This window comes from Aythya fuligula, chromosome 18, assembly GCF_009819795.1.
Source record: "Aythya fuligula isolate bAytFul2 chromosome 18, bAytFul2.pri, whole genome shotgun sequence".
Taxonomy (NCBI): domain Eukaryota; kingdom Metazoa; phylum Chordata; class Aves; order Anseriformes; family Anatidae; genus Aythya; species Aythya fuligula.
The window spans coordinates 1230030-1249310 of record NC_045576.1 but is presented as its reverse complement, the minus strand read 5'-3'; the positions used below and the strand labels follow the sequence as shown (position 1 = coordinate 1249310).

The 19281-nt window shown below is 45.7% G+C and overlaps 1 protein-coding gene across 1 annotated transcript in view; it reads right to left on the bottom strand.

The window, feature by feature from the left end:
- The window catches only part of DNAH9 (dynein axonemal heavy chain 9), a 194174-nt gene that overhangs the window by 101430 nt on the left and 73463 nt on the right, over positions 1-19281 (bottom strand). The window contains exons 41-47 of the mRNA XM_032199711.1: positions 17159-17320; positions 16171-16367; positions 15288-15450; positions 11400-11523; positions 9218-9360; positions 5644-5805; positions 4440-4673 (exon numbers count right to left, since the gene is read on the bottom strand). Of these exons, the coding sequence (XP_032055602.1) occupies positions 4440-4673; positions 5644-5805; positions 9218-9360; positions 11400-11523; positions 15288-15450; positions 16171-16367; positions 17159-17320 (1185 nt within the window). The remainder of the gene's footprint in view (positions 1-4439; positions 4674-5643; positions 5806-9217; positions 9361-11399; positions 11524-15287; positions 15451-16170; positions 16368-17158; positions 17321-19281) is intronic.

Genomic DNA, 19281 nt, shown 5'->3' with positions numbered 1-19281 from the left:
TTTTTTTTTTTTTTTTAACCAATGAGGCTAAAGCTCAAATGCAGTTGAGCAGGGACAATTTCAGTGTTTGTGCAGTGGATAGAAAGAATCAGCAATACCTAAATAATCAAACTCACTGTCCTCAGTAAGTTCCTGGGGGTAGTGCCAGGAACGCAAACTGATGACCTTACTCCTCCAGTTTCACCCCTTCAGCACAGCAGACAAGTTTCACTTCAAACTAAAGCAAACAGTCTGTCACATCCGTTTTTCCCCTTCTGCATATCCTACTGCTCATATGTGGGCACTCTGCTGGGAGACCTCATGTCTTTACCTTCAGGAAGGCACAGGCACAGCAGAAGCCATAATTGTGCTCCTGTCGCTGGCACATGGAGCCATCCTCAGCAGAGCTCTGTTAGGAACAGAAGCGTGAAAAGTTCTCCTCTGTCTACAGAGCTCACAGTAACAGAAGGTACCAAACTTCCCACCTCTCACACCAAGAAGGACCTTCTATCCAAAAAGCTCTTGTACATAGAGATAAGTTGGGGTAGGGGTTGTTTGTTTGGGACGGAAAACCCAGAAGCCTGTCATATTTTCAGCCATTAAACTAGGTTTCCAAACCCAGAAGTGGCCAAGCCTGACCATCACTAACATCTACGATCTAGGGATGTGCAGAAAACCTTCCCAGCATAGCTCCCGTCTTCTGCCCTCTCACAGCCCAGAACTTCACCAGCAGTCACACAGCCTCACTTCTTGCACTGACAACCCCATACCCCTAGTCCACTCTGCCACAAAAATACAGAAATGTTATAAACCGTTCAGATTTGGAGCAGGTCAGCTCCAGGTCAATCCTTTGAGCATACTTCTAGGTTGTTCTTCTCTGGTCATGTTGGAGTCAGCTCCATGGTGCTCCTGCCTGGGGCTACCAGCAAAGCCCAGAAAGGAACGTGATGCACAAAACAGCACAATACAAATGGAGAACAGCATGGAAAATACCATGTCACTTAGTACCTCTTCTTTGGAGCTGGTGCTCAGATGAAGAAGATGAAGACTGATGGAGACAAATAAGAGGTATAAAAGAGCCATTCTGGAGACCGAAGCCAAGAATCCCTATTCATCTGGTCTCAGTGCAAAGGAAACAGTGAATACTCAATGGGATGGGAAGGCTGAAAATCAGAAACACAGTCTGCAAGAGAGAGCCTAGGAAGGCACTAAAAGGCACAGGGGCAAGGGTGCACATGGTCTGGGCATCTGACATGTAGCCACAGGCATGTACAACGGGGCCTCCGGGGCCACAGGGTGAGAAGCAGCTCCACACAGAGTAGCAGGAAGAGACTATCTTATGTCCTGAACAAGAGCACAGGGCTGGGCATTCACACATCTTCAAAGGCACAGGCCGTTACATCAAACAGTGGAGCAGCCATAGGACACACTTTATGAATAAAAACTCAGACATGTTGCAGAAGATTCATTGCCACATCCAGGGGAGGTAAGACAAACACTGCTGACTTTTCCAGTGTCTACCAGCACTGGTGAAAGCAGAAGATTCCTTTCGAGTAACACATGGCTGGTAAGCAGGAGAAAGCAAGAATTACAAGAGAGCAACTACAAATGGAGATGAAGGTGGCATGGAAAATCACATCAGATGTTCATCCCAAAGCAAAGAGAGATCACTACTACCCTCCTTCCCAGAGGCAGCATCGGGATAATAACCAGACCAAGGTGTAAGCAGACAGATCCAGCATGTGCCTTAGCACACAGACTACCATCACTGGCCAGAAAATGTCGGTATTCAGCCTCAAACTGTGGTAAGAAATGTGAAAAACCTGCGAGCGGCTTCCTGAGTCCTGGACAGTTGCTGATAAGCAATTAGTAATGTGAGGTAGAAAGCGAAAGAACAAAGCAAACGATATATTCAAGGGTAATATACTGTGACTCCAACAGGGAAGGAAGAAGTACTTGCCTACCACCAGGACAGAATAAGAGGAATTATTAAAGAACAGAAAACCTGGAGGGCAGACTCCCAGAAGATTCATTTTATCTGATTGTCCCTGCCTTGTTTCAAGAACACAAAATACATCACAAAGGTCAGCAATTAATTGATAGAGCAAGCAAGACTTGAATCTGGAATCCAGATTTGCAATATTAACTGAAGTCATTCTCAAAATTACTCAGCAATGGGCTCTGAGCAGAGCATTGACCTCTTCAGAGTGAACACCACTGAAAAACAAATGACTCATCGTGTAAACCTTCCCAAATCTATTATGTCCTAATAACTGGAAGCCATCTTCTGTTTTTCTGTGTACTGAGAAGGACAGCCACTATCTTCAGGGAAAGATGGTTAGGCTAACAAGCTAATGAAAAACACTTCCTCTGAAGAAAAAATGGAAGAAAAGTAGAAGACCAAATGTCAAAAGGAAAAAAAAAAAAATGGAACTGGGGGGGAAGAGTAGAAGGAAGGGGAGAGGTTATTCTGAAACTAGAATGGCTAAGTCAAAAAGTGTTCTGCACGTGTCCCCATGCTGAGGCCACACTGAACTGTCTATAAAAATGCAAACTCATAACTAGCTCCTCACTGGCACCCAAGCACCAGGAGCTTGGGGAATGCTGCCAATGGGACTGCTAGTCCTCTGGCCTGAGGCACAGCCAGGTCACACCCAGATATCAAAATCCTCCTTCATTGCGTGGAAAACACAAACCCACAGCGTACCACTTCTAAGCACCACCAGCACACCTGAGCTCCTAGCCCAACCATTTCCATGTTTGAATGCTAAAATTCAGACACTTAAATCCACATTCAAGACCAAACTTTCTGGTAAGATTTCCAGTAACATTAAACATCCACACTCTGGTTTCAAATCAACAGCAGTTTTGACTGTCACACACATCTGATAATTTAGGTGTTTAATTTTAGGCCCCCTGTGCTAATTTTAGATACAAATTTGACATATTTGTCCTGACTGCTCTGCATTTTAATCAACTTCACAAGCTGTCTTTCTCCAACCAGACATGAACTTTGTATTCTTTTACCCTTTTTGCAACAGCAAAACCTCCAAGAGAGAAGCCCCACAGGTGCTATGGCTTCTCATCTCACCCCCCATCCACCACTGCTCAGCACCTATGTTGTGGCTTGTCAGGAAACCCTTGTCAATGCAACGTCCCTGTGAAGGTAAGCCTGAAGAACACAGGAAGGTCCCCACATTCGGCCAACACTCCTGGGCCTTGTTCCCTCTCAAAAGGCCAGGTTCCCATCAGGTGCTCTCAACAGAGAACAGAACCCATCTTGCTCACCACTGTGCTATCATCAAAAACAGAAGCACCACACACGGTAGTGCAATTATTTGCCTCCAAGGGTAAGGTAGATGAAAAGTCTGCTTTGCAGGGAGGGCCTGTGCTTTCAGCTCGGGCTGGCTTCACTAGATACAATGGGAGGTCCCCAATAATTAATGTTCAACCTCAGCTGCCTTCTTTCAAAGGAGGTACTAAAACCTGCAGAGGGGACATGAAACATGCCTGCTGCCCTCCTGTGTCCTCAAAGACCTGCCTTGCACCATGAAGAAAGCAACTGTTTGATGTGAGATGTGGGCTATGGGAGTCAAGAGGTACTAATAAAGCCCCCATATCAATTTCTAGTAAGGCATCTATCCTGTTAAGTGTGACAGACTTGATTTATGCCACCAGAGCACATATGAAAGAAGTCAAACCTGCTAGTCCTTCATTCACATCAACCTCTGCATTTCATTGAAGCAGCTTCAGGAGAGGCCCATTTGCCACAGTAGGAGCTTGTAAGTGAACATTTTTAAGAGTTAATAGAATATGAAATGAAGAGAAAATGGGAGTTTAGCAACAGATGTAGACAGCAAAGCTCTGAAAGGCTGTTTGAGTCACTGAAGAGAGGTTGTGAAATACTCAGAACAACATCTAGTCGTTAGAAGCGCGCCAGTGATGCTTTCAGCAGGGGATTTCAGGACGGCTAATCTACATTTCAGACATGCACTGGCTTTCCTTCAAGACAGATAACATAACACAAGGAAAAATGAACATTACCTTTATTTTAAAAGGACGCTTTACTTAATATAAAATACATGAATCTTACCAAAGTTATTTAGATTTCTTGGATGCAACTCCAAAAATAAATGATCTTCCTGTATTTTATAAGCTATTTTGTCACTGCAGCTGAAATACAACCATGTAAAGAAGATGTATGCATCCAGCTGTATCCCTATATCATTTTATTTTCTGTGATCTTTTATTTAAGATTAGCACCACCCAAGTAGCAGATATGACACATACATCTCTTCCCTTCTTTCCAGTACAGAACTTCTTCTCCAGGAATCCAGTTCAAGCCAGTCTAGAGCCAGATCTAGCACAAATTTTACATGCTGTACAGCATCAGCCTGTCAAGCTCTCCTTTGGACCAAACAAGAAAAACCAGCAGTGTTTAACCAACAGGGTTTTCTCACCTGGGCAGAAGTGCTGTTGAGCTTCTCCAGGCCATTCTCCAGTCGCTCCATTTTTGCTGTTAAATCCCTGCCCTTTTTCAGTAGCAAATTCTGATAGAGCTTGATTTGCTCAAGGAATGACTTGGGAGTGGTGTAGTTATATCGCCGTTCATTGCTCAGATACAATCGGGATATCTCATTGACAGTCATGTGAGCATAGGCCATGAATTTGCTTATTGAATCTTTCACTGAAGCCTGAAAGTAAGATGAGAGGACAAGGAGAAAATATTTTACACAGAACAACTGTACATAGTACAGACCTGCGCCATATATAAAGGAATTTATTAACGTTTTATACTGCTGCAGAAAAATCTAGGGCATAACAGATCTGAGTTGATCCCTTTTCATTTGTTATCTCTAAAATAACTTCAGCTGCTCATGTTCTTTATACCTCTTTTTGTATCTTTTTATCTCTTACTTTATCTTATACCAAGCAATTTTTCTAGCATTCAACTCTATAAAATAACATCCTTTTATGTAGAACTTCGGGCTTTTCTTCTGTATAAATAGGTAAAGTGCACACATAAAAAGAAACACTATAGACTTTATTCTTCCAAAATTCTGTCCCCCAAAAATAAACAGAATTGCATCTCCATTAGTCCAGTAGCAGGTTCTCATCAATAAGAACTTGACATCCTTTTACCCTTGAGAATTACAGACTCTCGGATACGCATGTGGAGAGAAAAGCATTTGTTCCCTGGAATAATCAGAACCATTGGGTTATTTTCTGCACTGATTTGTAAGCTGCCTTTCTTGCTAGCAAGGCAATCATCTCGCTGACAATACCATAAGTGTATAAATACACGTGAGCTTGGTGGCTGTGGCCCTGCTTCTGCTAAGGTCCATGCTACTCTCTGAAACACCTGGCCCATATTTCACAAACTTTGCTCAATTAAATTTAACATAGTATGATGCTGCCAGCAATTCCTCTACAAAGTCATCCAGATGTCCTGGATGAAAGCCTGTGGGCAAGGAAGGCAAGCAGAGCATCCTTTGCAATACTCTTCTCATCTTACAGTGCACCGCCTGCACTAAACGGAGGGATGCGGCCGCACCTGGCAGCCACGAGCACCACACAGCCATGCCAATACCTGCACCCTGCAGACGAGCTCAAAGCCAGGCACAGTGCAGGCACCTCTGGTTGAGGGCCAGGCAAGATGCTCACCTCCACAGCCTCTGTCTCATGCAGGAAACGGAGGCTGACGGACTCAAGGGCTTCCCGTGGCCACTCCTGGAACCAGTCTATCGCCGTGCAGCTCACGATGGCGGGGAACCTCCTGCTGCGCACTCGCAGCTTGCTGCCAACAGGCGAAAAACACAGTGCGACCTGAGGAGCCCAGAGAAAGGAGAAGCTGAGAAGGCACGGCCGGGAGCAGAGGCCCAGCTCCAGGCACACAGCCCAGCCCGGGCTCCTCCAACCATTTCCAAAGGGAGACCTCACGCCAGCACCTAAGGGTACAGTAACCTCGATCCTTGAGCGCTTGCACTTTATGCCAGCGAGCCTGGCGTTGAAAAGGCGTAGTCTAGCAGTAAACACATTTTTTTTTCTCTGCAATAAAAACAAGCAGTGGCATTAAGTGCTGCTATGGTCAAAAGCAGCAGCCTGGCACACTTCCAACGCTGCAGCCAGGGTTTTGTATAACCACTCTTCACCACCATAGCAGTGACACAAAGCTTCGCCCGGCAGGGAACAAGCATCCAGATCAAATTGGTGCAACAAGGAATTAAAGTGAATGGATCTAAATTCTCCTGGCAGGACCATGGTTTTGAGGCAGGTCTGCATGGATCATTTCCCCAATAGCCAGCTCTGAAAAGGTCTAATGTGGCTCAAACTCAAAGTCTGTTTTTATCAAGCTTATTTATTTATCTACCTTTTTATTATTATTATTATTATTATTTTTAATAGGGAAAAATCAAAGTGGAATGGAAGTAAAAGCATTTGGGAATGTGTTTTCCCTGCATTTCCACACAGCAGACCTTTTGTTTTCCAGGCTTTTTTTTTTCAGCCCAACAACTGGTAAAAACTTCTGTGTTGCAGTAAACTGCAGAGCCTTGGGGTCTCCGCAAAATATCTTTTTCATTACTCTGGGGCCTGGCCAAGGGCCTGTTCCCTCCTCTGCTCAGCACCCTCCCAGCCCTGAACTTTTTTTCGGTCTTCTCTGTGTTCTGCATCCTTCCCTCTTCCACCTGCCTCTCCCTGCAGACTGGTCCTTCCTTCCCCTGCTGCCTTGATCCCAGGAAGGCACCACCTCTCCCTTTTCCAGAGGCAGCATTCTTGCCTAGGGTGTGAAGTTAGGACAAGGCAACTTGCCTTTCCTCTCTGGTGCCCACCACCAGCTTTAACAGCAAAGTAAGTCACAAGGACCAGAATCTGCCACCACCATCCACCACGAGCCTTTTCCTATAAGCCCCCTCTTGTTGGATTTACGGGCTCTGCTAAACAGGCACAAACAAGGACATGGGCAGGTTTACACCACACAGTGAAGTAGCAGTATCTGAGCAAAAGCCAGTGTGGAAAGCAGCATAATTCACCCCTCTCCAGCTCATCAGCCCTGGCTGCACAGCCTCGTGAGTGCCATGGGGCAGGCTGCCATCGACTTGGACATCTCTATAAGGCGTCAACAACACCTTCAACATGGGCCAAAAACACTTTTTAAGAAGCTATGAAAGCCAGCCTATAACACAACCACTTTCACTTCCATCTCAAAAGATGCAGCTGGACTCAGAAGTGCTGCTCCTCTGACAGAGTCACTGTGTGCTCACACACGGGACAATCATGTAGAAAACCTTCCTACACCTTCAAGCATAAGCCTCAGGCACCTCTGTGCTGCTCTCTGAGGGCCAGGCAAGCTTCAGGAAAACACCCATGCACAAAAGCCCTCTTCTGCACCTGCACTGCTCTCCCAAGACAATGAGGCAGAAGGTTTACTGGTGCTAATGCTCCATCAGGCCAAGTCCCACTGCTGTGCTGCTCCCTGAGGATCAGCACACCCTGGGCCAGCAATGGCTTGATCAGCTTTCTGCACAATGCACGATGCTGTCATGAAATGCTGGAGACAATAAACAGCACTTCCCATCCATCTGCTCTAAATGCCATTAAGGAGAAGGGCAGACAAGGAAAACAGATCAGCCTAAAGGAAATCACATCCACACTGTCCTTCCAGTGTACCTGAACAGCCAAGGGAAATACATCCAGAGAGGGGCAGACGACAACCACTGTGCTAGAAGAGCAACAAAACAGCCTTGGTACCTGTCAGAAATTCTCCTTCACACTGGCAGGAGGAGGAGGAGGACTGGATTCCTTCTCCTTGGTTACCTGCACTGTGGCATGATCCCCAAATCTTCCCCCAAAGCTCAGTTTTCCACCTGTTCCCTATGCTAAACATGGACCTACTTACGTCAAAAGTGGAACAGGCCACCCCACCTCAGTGAACATGTGCCACCAACACAAACCAAACACTAGGAAGAAGGACCTGTCTTCACTAAGGAAAGGTCAAGTCATCTCTCATCACCCACCTTGACTCTCTCGTCTGGGACCCTGCAGACTGAGAGCAGCCCTGAGGGCAAACACCTGGGGCTGCTGGTGGATGAGAAGTTCCACATGAGCCAGCAATGTGCACTTGCAGCCCAGAAAGCCAACTGCACCCTGGGCTGCACCTCAGCAGGTTGGCAGCAGGGCAAGGAGGGGATTGTCTACCTCTGCTCTGCTCTCATCAGGCCCCACCTGGAGCCCTGCGCTCAGCTCCAGGCCCCCAGCACAAGAAGGACGTGGAGCTGTTAGAATGAGGCCAGAGGATGTCACGAAGATGATCAATGGGCTGGAGCACCTCCCCTATAAAGACAAACCGAGGGATTTGGGGTTGTTCAGCCTAGAGAAGAGAAGGCTCTGGGGAGACCTCACAGCGGCCTGCCAGTGCCTAAAGTGGGCTGCAGGAAAGCTGAGGAAGGACTCTGTGTCAGGGCGCATAGTGATAGGACAAGGGGAAATAGCTTTAAACTAAAAGAGAGTAGGTTTAGACATAACTGAAACAATCTTTACTGTGAGGGTGGTGAGGCCCCATCCCAGGCTACCCAGAGAAGCCGTGGGTGCCCCATCCCTGGAGGTGTTCAAGGCCAGGCTGGATGTGTCCTGGAGCAATCTGGTCTGGTGGGAGGTGGGTTTGGAACTAGATGATCTTTAAGGTCCCTTCTATGAACCATTCTATGATTCTATGAAAAGTATCAAAATTGTCTTAGGATGTTTGGACATATATATATAAGGCCTTTATAAGGCTGGGAATATGGTCTGCAATCAAAGAAATCCTGAATGCATGTCATGCCCACTCAGTTCCCAGAGCTCTGGTTTTAAGATAATGTTTTCTAAATTATTCTGGCTATGGATTGTCAACAACTTGAAGATGGATTCCCTGTGCAACTTATCCTAGCAGCAAGACTCAGTCCTGATGCACCCCAGCTGAACCCCCAGTGCATTACTTTGAAAATGGAAAGGCTGGTTCTGCTCGGCTCTTGAAAGAGAAAACTTGCAACTCCCATAGCGCTGTCTAAAGCCCGAAAGGTGATGACTACAGACAGTGATTTTTATGCTTCAGTACTTGCTGAGAGAATCACAACACAAACAGGCAGAAAAGCCTTCAGGCTGCAGGCTGATGTCCCTACAACATAGCCCAAAGGACTGCCAGCCCGTGCCCCTGCACTGAGGTCGATGGCAAGGACCCAAACTCCCCCAGCCACTGTCTCACCTTCAGCTGTCGTCGAACACGCTCTATAAAGAACTTCCAGCAAGTGTCCCTGGAGTCCACCAGGCCCTGGCCTTTGACTTCATTCCTCACACTATTGATGATGTTTTCAACTTCATCGTCTGGGAAGAGGTCGGGGATTTCACCTATGAGAAGAGGGTACAATTTGGTTTGCTGGCCTGGATTTTGCTGCTGTCTTAGAGCAAAGTGGAACAGGTGCCTCCCTTCCCACAGAAAAGCCACCGCAACAGGCACCCAAGAGCCCCAGCAGCAGGGAGGTGGCACAGAAGGTCATTCTGCTAAAAAATAAACACTTGCGAGAGCCAACTTTCTTACAAAAGCCCAGGGTAAGCAAACATAGAAGAGAGTCAAACTATAGAAAGTCTTTTTTTTTTTTTTTTTTTTCTGATTTACGGTGCTAATTTGATTACAGAAAAATCAAATACCTAATATGCTTTGTGTGATAATTAAATCATTTTAGTTTTGCAAATGAATTTGATACGTGTACAGTCTGCAGCTGTTCAATGACATTTCCATAGCTTTCAAATAACTCCCAGGGCACTAAAACTTTCTAAAATATGAACTTTTAGAAATTTTTCAAAAACTTTTTAGAAACCTTTCAAAAATTTCTACAAGCTAACTGTTATACAACTGATTGCCAAAAACATGCCCAACCAAGTTGGTGTTTTTTATTTGTTTGTTTTTTTCTTCCCTTGGGGTTTCTTAGTTTATCACCTATTTGCTTCCTTTCTGGCATCTGATTTAATTGAAATCATCATTATTGAATGAGATACATCAATATGAGCACAAATCAAGCTAGGAAAATATACTAATAGAAATCTGCTGATTTATAATAAAAATATGTATTTTCTTCTGGTTTCTTAAGGGATGATAAGTGAAACAAGAAAGAAAAAACAAACATGCAGATAAAAGGAGAGCAGCAATAAGCCAGCTCAGTCAGCACACACTGTATGGCTCCAGCTCATGTCATCGAGAGGCAGGGTCCCTGCATGGCCACCTCCTCAGTCTGGCTCCAAGTCTGTGCTGCTGCCTTGGACACTGAACCTTCCAGCCTGTCCCCATTTCCCCACAAAACAAACACAGAAAAAGCACAATGCCTTTCAAAGGAGCTGTAAGATGACCTTGACATCCCAACGTAAGGCTGTCCTGCCCCTTGGCTGCAGAACACTGCAGAGCTTTATGAGATGCTCATGTCACCTACAGTAGGCAATGAAGACAGCAGGAGCTACTTGCCACCCTCCGCAGCATCCTGTCATTACACCTGGTTATGAATTCATCACAGTCAGGACTTGTTTGCTGCTCAAACCATCTGGCCAATTTATAGCCACATATGTCAACTCTGGAGTTACAAACTAACGCTCTCCTGTGCTGTCAACTCTCCACCCTGTACCATCCATGGAGGTCACCTGAACCAGCTGGTATCTTCCCACTCCAGCTCATAAATAAGGCAACAAGTGGCACATAGTTATAGCAGTGATTTACCAGGGAGTCTGGGGAATAATCCCTCTCCGGGTTACCTCACACTATCACAGTGACACCTCTGCATGCTCCCCCATGCATGGGGACTTCCCACATGCACACACTCATGCCATATTCTGCATGGAAACAAGGCGTTTGCATGGAGACAGACTGTTCTGCAATTGTTCGGGCAACCAGCAACTGAAAAACTTAGATGCATCCAGAAAAAAATGAAGAGGAAAAGGACTGGAACAGGATAAGCAGCCACATGACACCCACAGACGTGGTTATCTGGTGGCTATGCATCATCCACTGACTCACAGATACTCCAGTCAAATGTTCTAGCCAGAAGCAATCTTATTTTATCAGACAACTAGCATGTGGATGCACAGTCAAACTTCTGTTGATATGTTCCTTTGACTCTGTCCTCAGTTGCCATAGCACAACAGACATCACTTAACATCCACAGGCAGCATACCATAGAAGTACGGGAAAAACTAGGTATAAGACTGCAGAGAAAGAAAAAAATCAACCTGATAGAGCGCATGCTCACTGAGGAGACCTGAGTGTTAATTCTACTCTAGAATTTGACTCAACTTGCTTCATATATTGCCCTTCAGCATATTCCAGAGTGCTAGATAAACTACCATGAGCAAATCCACTTTGAAAAGGGGGAGAGGAGAAATAAAAACAGCACAAGACTTACCTGATGCCAAAAAGTCATTTACCAGCACCAAGAACTGCTCGTCAGCCACTTGCATGTCAGTCATTAGGAACACGGTGCCTATGTTCTTCACACCGGCTTTCAGGTACAGGTTCGCCAGGTCTGCCTGGAGGTTGAAAAGCAAGCAGACTTCAGGGTTGCACCTGCCTCCTGCAAAGCGTGGGCTAGGCACCACACCCTCAACAGGTAGGATCAGAATCTTCCCATTACCCGCAAACAAAGCAATTGCAATTAATTATCATGAAAATATATTTTGGACACCCTCCATCTTCAGGGCTGAGCCTTCCCAGGGACATGAGGGTGTCTGCTGCTATCATCCCTGCAAGGCTTATTACCAAGTAAGGCTGGACCGAGGCTAAGGCACCACATGAACTCGGGAGAGACAGCAGTGCTTGGAAATGTTGATCCTTGGTATCCCTGTGCTGTAGATCTCTCTGGTTTCACAAGTATAATAATAAACTAACTTATATTTTTTCTCAAGTGTTATAACATGTTTTTGTTCGTTTGTGAAGAAGAGACGAAGGTTCCTTGTACAAGCAAGGATTTTTCCAGTTGTGAATTTCTCCCACTCAAGATACAGAGATGTTAGCACAGCCTGCTCACCTGTAAAAGCTGTTACATTTCTAAGGGGATAGTGCCCTGCTAATGAAGGACACAGTTTTTGAAATCCAGGTTGCTTGTGAAATTGCAAAAACCACCATCATTCAGCTCAAAGTCCATCCTTTCCTTCCTGCATCTCTAAGCAGGACACAAGACATGCAAGGGTGCCTGAAATTGCACACCAACCACTACCCCAGGAACTTTTAGAAATTCAACAAGTATGCTTCTTCTAAAAGACTCATTTGTTAACTTTCATCACTAAGAAATTTGGATTAATTATAACAGCAGGAGGGGCCAACAGCAGGGTGATCTGTCACCATCTTGCTCTTCCATAGCTGAGGAAAAAAAAAAAAAAACACACTCCATCTTTCATAAATTCTTTGAAAAATGAATACAGAGAGACAGGAACATCAAATTACCTTCCACCTCCACAGAAAGAGTAGCACTGAGGTGCTTTTAAAACTTGTTTATTATTGTTGGGATTTATCTATATTTCTAGGTGGAAGTGCAGGTTTCCTAAATAAATAGGCAGGTAGGAGCTAGGAAATCCCATGAGTGGGCCTGAAAACAGAAGAGAGTTGAGAATACCCAACAGATGGTGGGACAGGCTTGTGCAACACAAACAACTTGCGTACAACCACAGGTCATCAAAACAAAAATGATGACACTACAGACACAGCCCTGCAATTGCTGTAGTATAAATACTGACTTTCCAAGTACTGCAGCTCATACCAAAGTCCCAAATTTAGAGTTCACACACACAGAATTGAAGGGGTTGGAAGGGACCTCAAGAGATCATTGGGTCCAACCCCCCTGCCAAAGCAGGTTCCTCAGAGCAGGTTGCCCAGGTAGGCATCCAGATGGGCCTTAAATATCTCCAGAGAAGGAGACTCCACAACCTCCCTGGGCAGCCTGTCCCAGTGCTCCGTCACCCTCACCGTGACGCATGTTGGTGTGGAACTTCCTGTGCTCTATCTTGTGGCCACTACCCCTTGTCCTGTCCCCACAAACCACTGAAAAGAGGTTGGCCCTCTGTCTCCCACACCTCAGGTATTTACAAACATCGATGAGATCCCCTCTCAGTCTTGTCTTCTCCAGGCTGAACAGACCCACGTCTCTCAGCCTTTCCTCACAGGGAAGATGCTCCAGGCCCCGGATCATCTTTGTGGCCCTCCACTGGACTCTTTCCAGGAGATCCCTGTCTTTCTTGTACCGGGGAGCCCAGAACTGGTCACAGGCCAGGTGAGGCCTGACCAGGGCAGAGCAGAGGGGGAGGATCACCTCCCTCACCTGCTGGCCACGCTCCTTTTAATGCACGCCAGGATCCCATTGGCCCTCTTGGCCACCAGGGCACACAGCTGGCTCGTGGTCACCCTGTCATCCATCAGGACCCCCAGGTCCTTGTCCTCAGAGCCCCTCTCCAGCAGGTCATCCCCCAGCCTGTACTGATACTTCAGGTTGTTCCTTCCCAGGTGCAGGACTCTACACTTGCTCTTGTTAAACCTCATTTGGTTTCTTCCTGCCCATCTCTCCAGCCTGTCCAGGTCTCGCTGAATGGCAGCACAGCCTTCTGGCGTGTCAGCCACTCCTCCCAGCTTTGTGTCATCGGTGTACTTGCTGAGGGCAGACACTATTCCCTCATCAAGGTCGTCGATGAAGATGTTGAACAAGACCGGACCCAGCACCAACCCCTGGGGAACACCGCTAGTCACAGGTCTCCAGCCAGACTCTGCACTGCTGATCACCACCCTCTGAGCTCGGCCAGTCAGCCAGTTCTCAACCCACCTTACTGTCCACTCCTCTATCCCACACTTTCTCAGCTTTCCTAGCAGGATGTCATGGGAGACAGTATCAAAAGCCTTGCTACAGTCAATGTAGATGACATCCACTGCTCTCCCCCCATCTACCCAGCTGGTGATGCCATCATAGAAGGCAATGAGGTTGGTCGAGCATGACTTCCCCTTGGTGAATCCATGCTTACTACTCCTCATAACCTTCTCTTCCAATTGCTTGGAGCTGGCATCCAGAATAAGCTGTTCCAACACCTTTCCAGGGAGAGAGGTGAGACTGACTAGCCTGTAGTTTCCTGGATCCTCCTTCTTGCCCTTGTTGAAGACCAGAGTCACATTGGCTATCCTCCAGTCTTCAGACACCTCTTATGTTCTCCAGGACCTTTCAAAGATGATAGAGAGCGGTTTGGCAATCACTGCTGCCAACTCCCTTAGCACACGTGGATGCATCCCATCAGGACCCATGGATTTGTGTGCATTGAGTCCACTCAGACACTCCTGAACAACTCCCTTGTCAACAAGGGGGGAGATCTCCACTTCCCAGACTCTTTCTTCTCCCTCCAGGGTCAAGATAGTGATGTTTCAAAAACCTAATGCTGCTGACCAGGAAACCAAGAGCTGGAAGTGTGCAGGTAGAGGTGAGAGCCCCAGTCTGATGGCAGAAAAGGCCAGAACTAAGCAGTTCCTGTGTGCAGAACTGAGAAAAATTGTAAGCATCTGGGAAAGCCTGGGTTAAGGACAGGAAGACACCAGTTGTGCTCCAGGCCAATGGCACTTGCTACACTGAGACCTCCCATCCTGGCTGTGATGGGGATGGAACCCAAGATCCTGTCTCCCAGACAGAATGGACTGGAGTTATTGTGATTTTAATTTTTACAACATTTTTAAGGAGAGTTCTTTTGCCAGTAGACAATGTATTTCTAAACCATTTAAGTGATACTTTTAAATGTTGATTTATAACTCTTAAGCTCATTAGTCTGTGCATAAATATAAGCACACCACATATTCTCTATAGTGAGCCACCCACTGCCTACTCAGTCCTTCCCTTACCTAAAATGCCAGATGAAGAACTGAGTATGATTTGTGATCTCTACTTCTCTCTCCTGCTCCTTTTTCACCTCCAAATCACTCCACAACAGACATGTATCAGCTAATAACTATGCCTTGTTTTAATTATAATCAATAATCTGAACTTTTCTGCTGCATTCTTAATATTGCCCACTGCCCACATGAAATCTTGGGCTGAAGCATTGTCAGTCCTGGTCAGCTCATAGGAATAGCTGAGGACTTCAGGTCAGCCCGTGTAAACACGCTTCAGCGAGATATTTTGCAAAGATTACTCCTCTCTGCAGTGCAATATCATGGCTGGAGCTTTTGCATCTTCACACCAGTGTTAATCGGTATTAAGCAGGACAAAGTTCTCAGGACAAATTCTGCTTTTTAATTCCTTTTCCCTACCTCAGCCTCAAAAGCCACCTACCTTTAGGTCAGGGATCCCGTAGCCTTTCCTCAAAGTGATCTGGAAAACCTCCAGAGAGCTGATGAAGGCTGCCAGCCTGGTCAGGCTCTGCTTGCCACTTCCACCCACACCAACCAAGAGCGCATTTCCTCTGGGAGACTCCAGGATACGGTTGATGCGGCAACTAAATTGCAGCATACAAAATGTCTCATTAATATCAGTATTTTTCTTTTTTTCTCTGCCCGGTGCTTTTCTATATATATTTTATTCACTAAGAAATTGTATTCTGAATGGGATGAAAAATGTCACTCCAAGAGACATGTCAGCAATCAATCCTGATCTCCACTGAGACCTATATAAAGGACACGGCTGATGAAAAAATAGTTTGGTGGCAATTTGGACTCTGTCCAATTCTTATTCCACCTGCCAAGTCCTACTGGACAGAAATCATTTAAGATGAAGGCCTGGCCATCTTTGCAATAAGGAAAGGAAAGGAGAAGGAAATACATTACACAGATGTGCAAATGACTGAGAACAAAATTCAAGGATCTAATGCAACTCTCCACAGGTTTCCTTTCACAAAATGTTTAGGGTCCACATTCAGATGAGGGGGGTCCTGCTATGCAATAAAACCTATTTGTATATGTCTAAAATAACAACCAGCATGCAATACCTGCAACTCACAACCCCAGTCACCCTCATGGTTTCAGAAGTGCCCTCCAAACGCCAGCTAGAGAAGTAGTGCAGTATTTGTGCAGTACGTGTCAATGTGTCACGTGGGGAGATGAAGCTTCTGCACACCTCCAGCTCCATCAGCTATAACTACAGGTGCCTACAACTCTATGGAAGCAACCTATGCATATAAATGCTAAAATGAGATTATCAAGCCAGAAAATCCCCTTACACGTGGCACATGGCATCCTCAAATAGTACCAGGTTCATGGCAGCATTGACTTCATTGTAGTTGTCCATGGCTTCCACAAGGATCTGGTTGAGCTCTTCCCAGGTTGGAACAGGTCTATAGCTGGGTTCGCCAATGCCTTTAGCAAAATGGCAATAAACATTCATTCGCTTTGTCTGCTCTAAAGTCTCCTCAATGTCCTGTCAAAGAAACATATATATGCATGTTTAAATAAGCACCAGAAAAAACTCTGTAGCTCGATGCCATCTTTCCAAGTAAAATATCAGTGCTCCAGAAAATACCTTTATAGTTGTACCTGTGCATTGGAAAAGGCGGAAGAGAGGCAAGAGGGAAACGGAGGAAAGAAAAAAGCCCCGATATTGACATCCTTTGCTCACAACCTTTTGTGAGGCATAAAAATGCAACCCATTGCCATAAGAGAATGTGGCCACATGAAAAGACCTGCAGCAATTGCCATAACATTAGGCTATGCGTGGATGATGATAACATCTGGAGGAAAAAGAACTGTCTGCACTACTTATCACTTCAGTGATACCCGTGTAATTCCTATAGTAGCACTGCTGCACCAGTCTAAAGGAAAGCACATCTAGAGCTTTCATTTGAAAGGTTATTCAGGAGAGAGGAAAAGCAGAGAGGCCTGCATAGCCCTTTTGCTCCTGTTGAAAGGGGATCTGACCCTTTTCCTGCTTTTGCCATGAGAGTCTCAAAGCACTTAAATAAAGCAATTAAATTAATTCACAGAGCCCAAATATCCTCTTCCCAACACCCTTATGGAATGCATCATTTACTTATATCACAACATCAGCAGTCCAGCATATGGTGCAGAAAATTTGCTCCTGGGCTCCCATCAAAAGCATTGCCCTCCAGGCAAGTGAGACCTGGGCAGGTCTCAAGTCAAGCTCTGTTCTCCCAAGGACCTTGACTGTGAGCGTGTTATGTTATTATCAGAGTCATGAACCTCAACACTTACATCATAGAATTTCTTCACCACCTCCAGCTGGATTTTATCAAAGGTACCATAATCCTTTTCTTCAACCATCTTATCACGGTACACCCGGTTTGACTCATGCAAGTAGAGCTTCACTAGGTCTTGGGGTTGCTTCAGACATTCAGGGGTAGAGAACAGAAGGCCCTGCGGGGAGCAGAAATAGTCAAAAAGAAACAAAACAAAACTAACAGAAACCCCCCAAAACCTGAGGGACCAACCCCAGCATCCAGGCTACCACAGTAAAACAGGGCTGCAGAACTACAAATGCAGAGCTATTACAGTGAACTGCCATCGAACTTCTGAGTAAGCCCCTACTTAACAGCCCCTAGAGAATGTGCACTTTATTACCCGAAATTTCCCAAAGCGGTTTATATTGGTTATATTCATTTTAATAATCCAGAACAGGATGCTCAGTGCAGCCTGGCTGTGTTGGTGATCCTGATCTCAGCATCCAAGAAGACGGAGAGCCAGCTGCCAGTCCAGACGTGGGTCCCTCTGCACCCTCACACCATGCTATGGGTGCTTTTTCAAGAGGAAAAATTCATTCAGAAATGTTAGTGGTGACGATTTTTTAAAAATCAATTAATTTTAATCAGGTGCATTCTGCCTACAGGAAATATTAGTTGCTGTCTGCTTATCACAGTATGTTTACCATGAACTCTATTAAAATGCATAAAAGAATTATATTTCAAAGAGGTGTCTCCTATAACTAAGCCTATTAACAGCACACAAGGCTTTCAACAGCATGAATTAAATAGACAGCTTTTATTTCTAACATCTAATTATTTATACATAAAATATAAAATGCATTAGAAGCAATGTAAAGCATTCCCTCTCGTTCCCACTGGCCCATGGCTCAAATCATTTGGGTTTCATATTTGTCATTACAGCTGCCAAATTGTTATTTTATTTATTTCAGAAACAAAATGAGTGATAGAACTGCTGACAACTCGACAAGAGAAAGGGCTAAGGTGTAACCTCTCAGGTCCTAAACTGATTAAAATTAGGATTAAAAACACTCAGTCTCTCTAAAGACACTTCAAGCCACAAAAGATGTTGTGGTCTTTATGCAAGCACACATAAGGCTACTTAAGAGGGAAGAAAACCCACAGTTCAATAATCTTTAATGAATTTATTAATTTAATGGCCAAACATCTCCCCTTTCCTCATTTTGGAAACCAGTGCTGCCAGTCTCTTCCAGCACGACCAGCTGCAACCCCAAACTGCGATGGGGATGCTCTGCACACAAGGCTGAGCCTCCCCCAGGTGCCACAGAGCCTACAGCCGGGCCATGGTGGATGCGTGGTTGTGGGTCACTGTGTTTGTGCTGGATGTGGTGCCAACATGGTGTAAGAAAGGATAACCGCTGTTTGCCATGCCAATGTAAGTTTTACCCATCTGGCCGCTGAGTCCTCAGCCAAACCTTTCAGCTCCTGCTCCTGAACAGAATGGCGAGAAAGTGGTTAGGAAGTCTTCCACCATGTGGAGACTTCTCTAGGCAACCATACCAAATATCCCAACATCCAAAATAAGACAGCAAAACAGCAGAACAGGCTTTTGCTCAGAGGACCAACTGTGCCATCAGGGTCTAAGGGCTCACCCAGCACCTTGCAAAGGAGTGCAGGGATGGGCTGCAGGGTAAGAGCCACCCTCCAGCTGAGACCGATCCCATGAGGATTTATTATGTGGTAATCCAGAAAGACAGGCTCCTCACAAGCTTAATAATCACCCCAGGAGATGATGCGCATTTGGCATGGAAACAGGAAATATGCTAATCATCCCAGCACGACTCATCTGCCATGTTTCTGTCAGGCATCACTATGCCCACCGCAGCTGAGGAGACAGGCTGGCACGGCTCTGCAGGGCAGGGCCTGACCCCCACCTGTGACTCGTCTCCTTCCACAATCTCCATGAAAAGAAGAGCAAACAGCATCCGTGATTCCTTCAGCCTGCCAGGGAACATGTCCTGTCCCTGGTGTGCTCTGTGTAATACACAATAAATGTTTGTTCATCGTCTTTTGTATTATAAAAACAAGGAGTTCTGTTTGAGGAACGGGAGTTGTGAAAACTCCCTGCTGAAGTAAGGAGCTGTATAATGCTTGGCT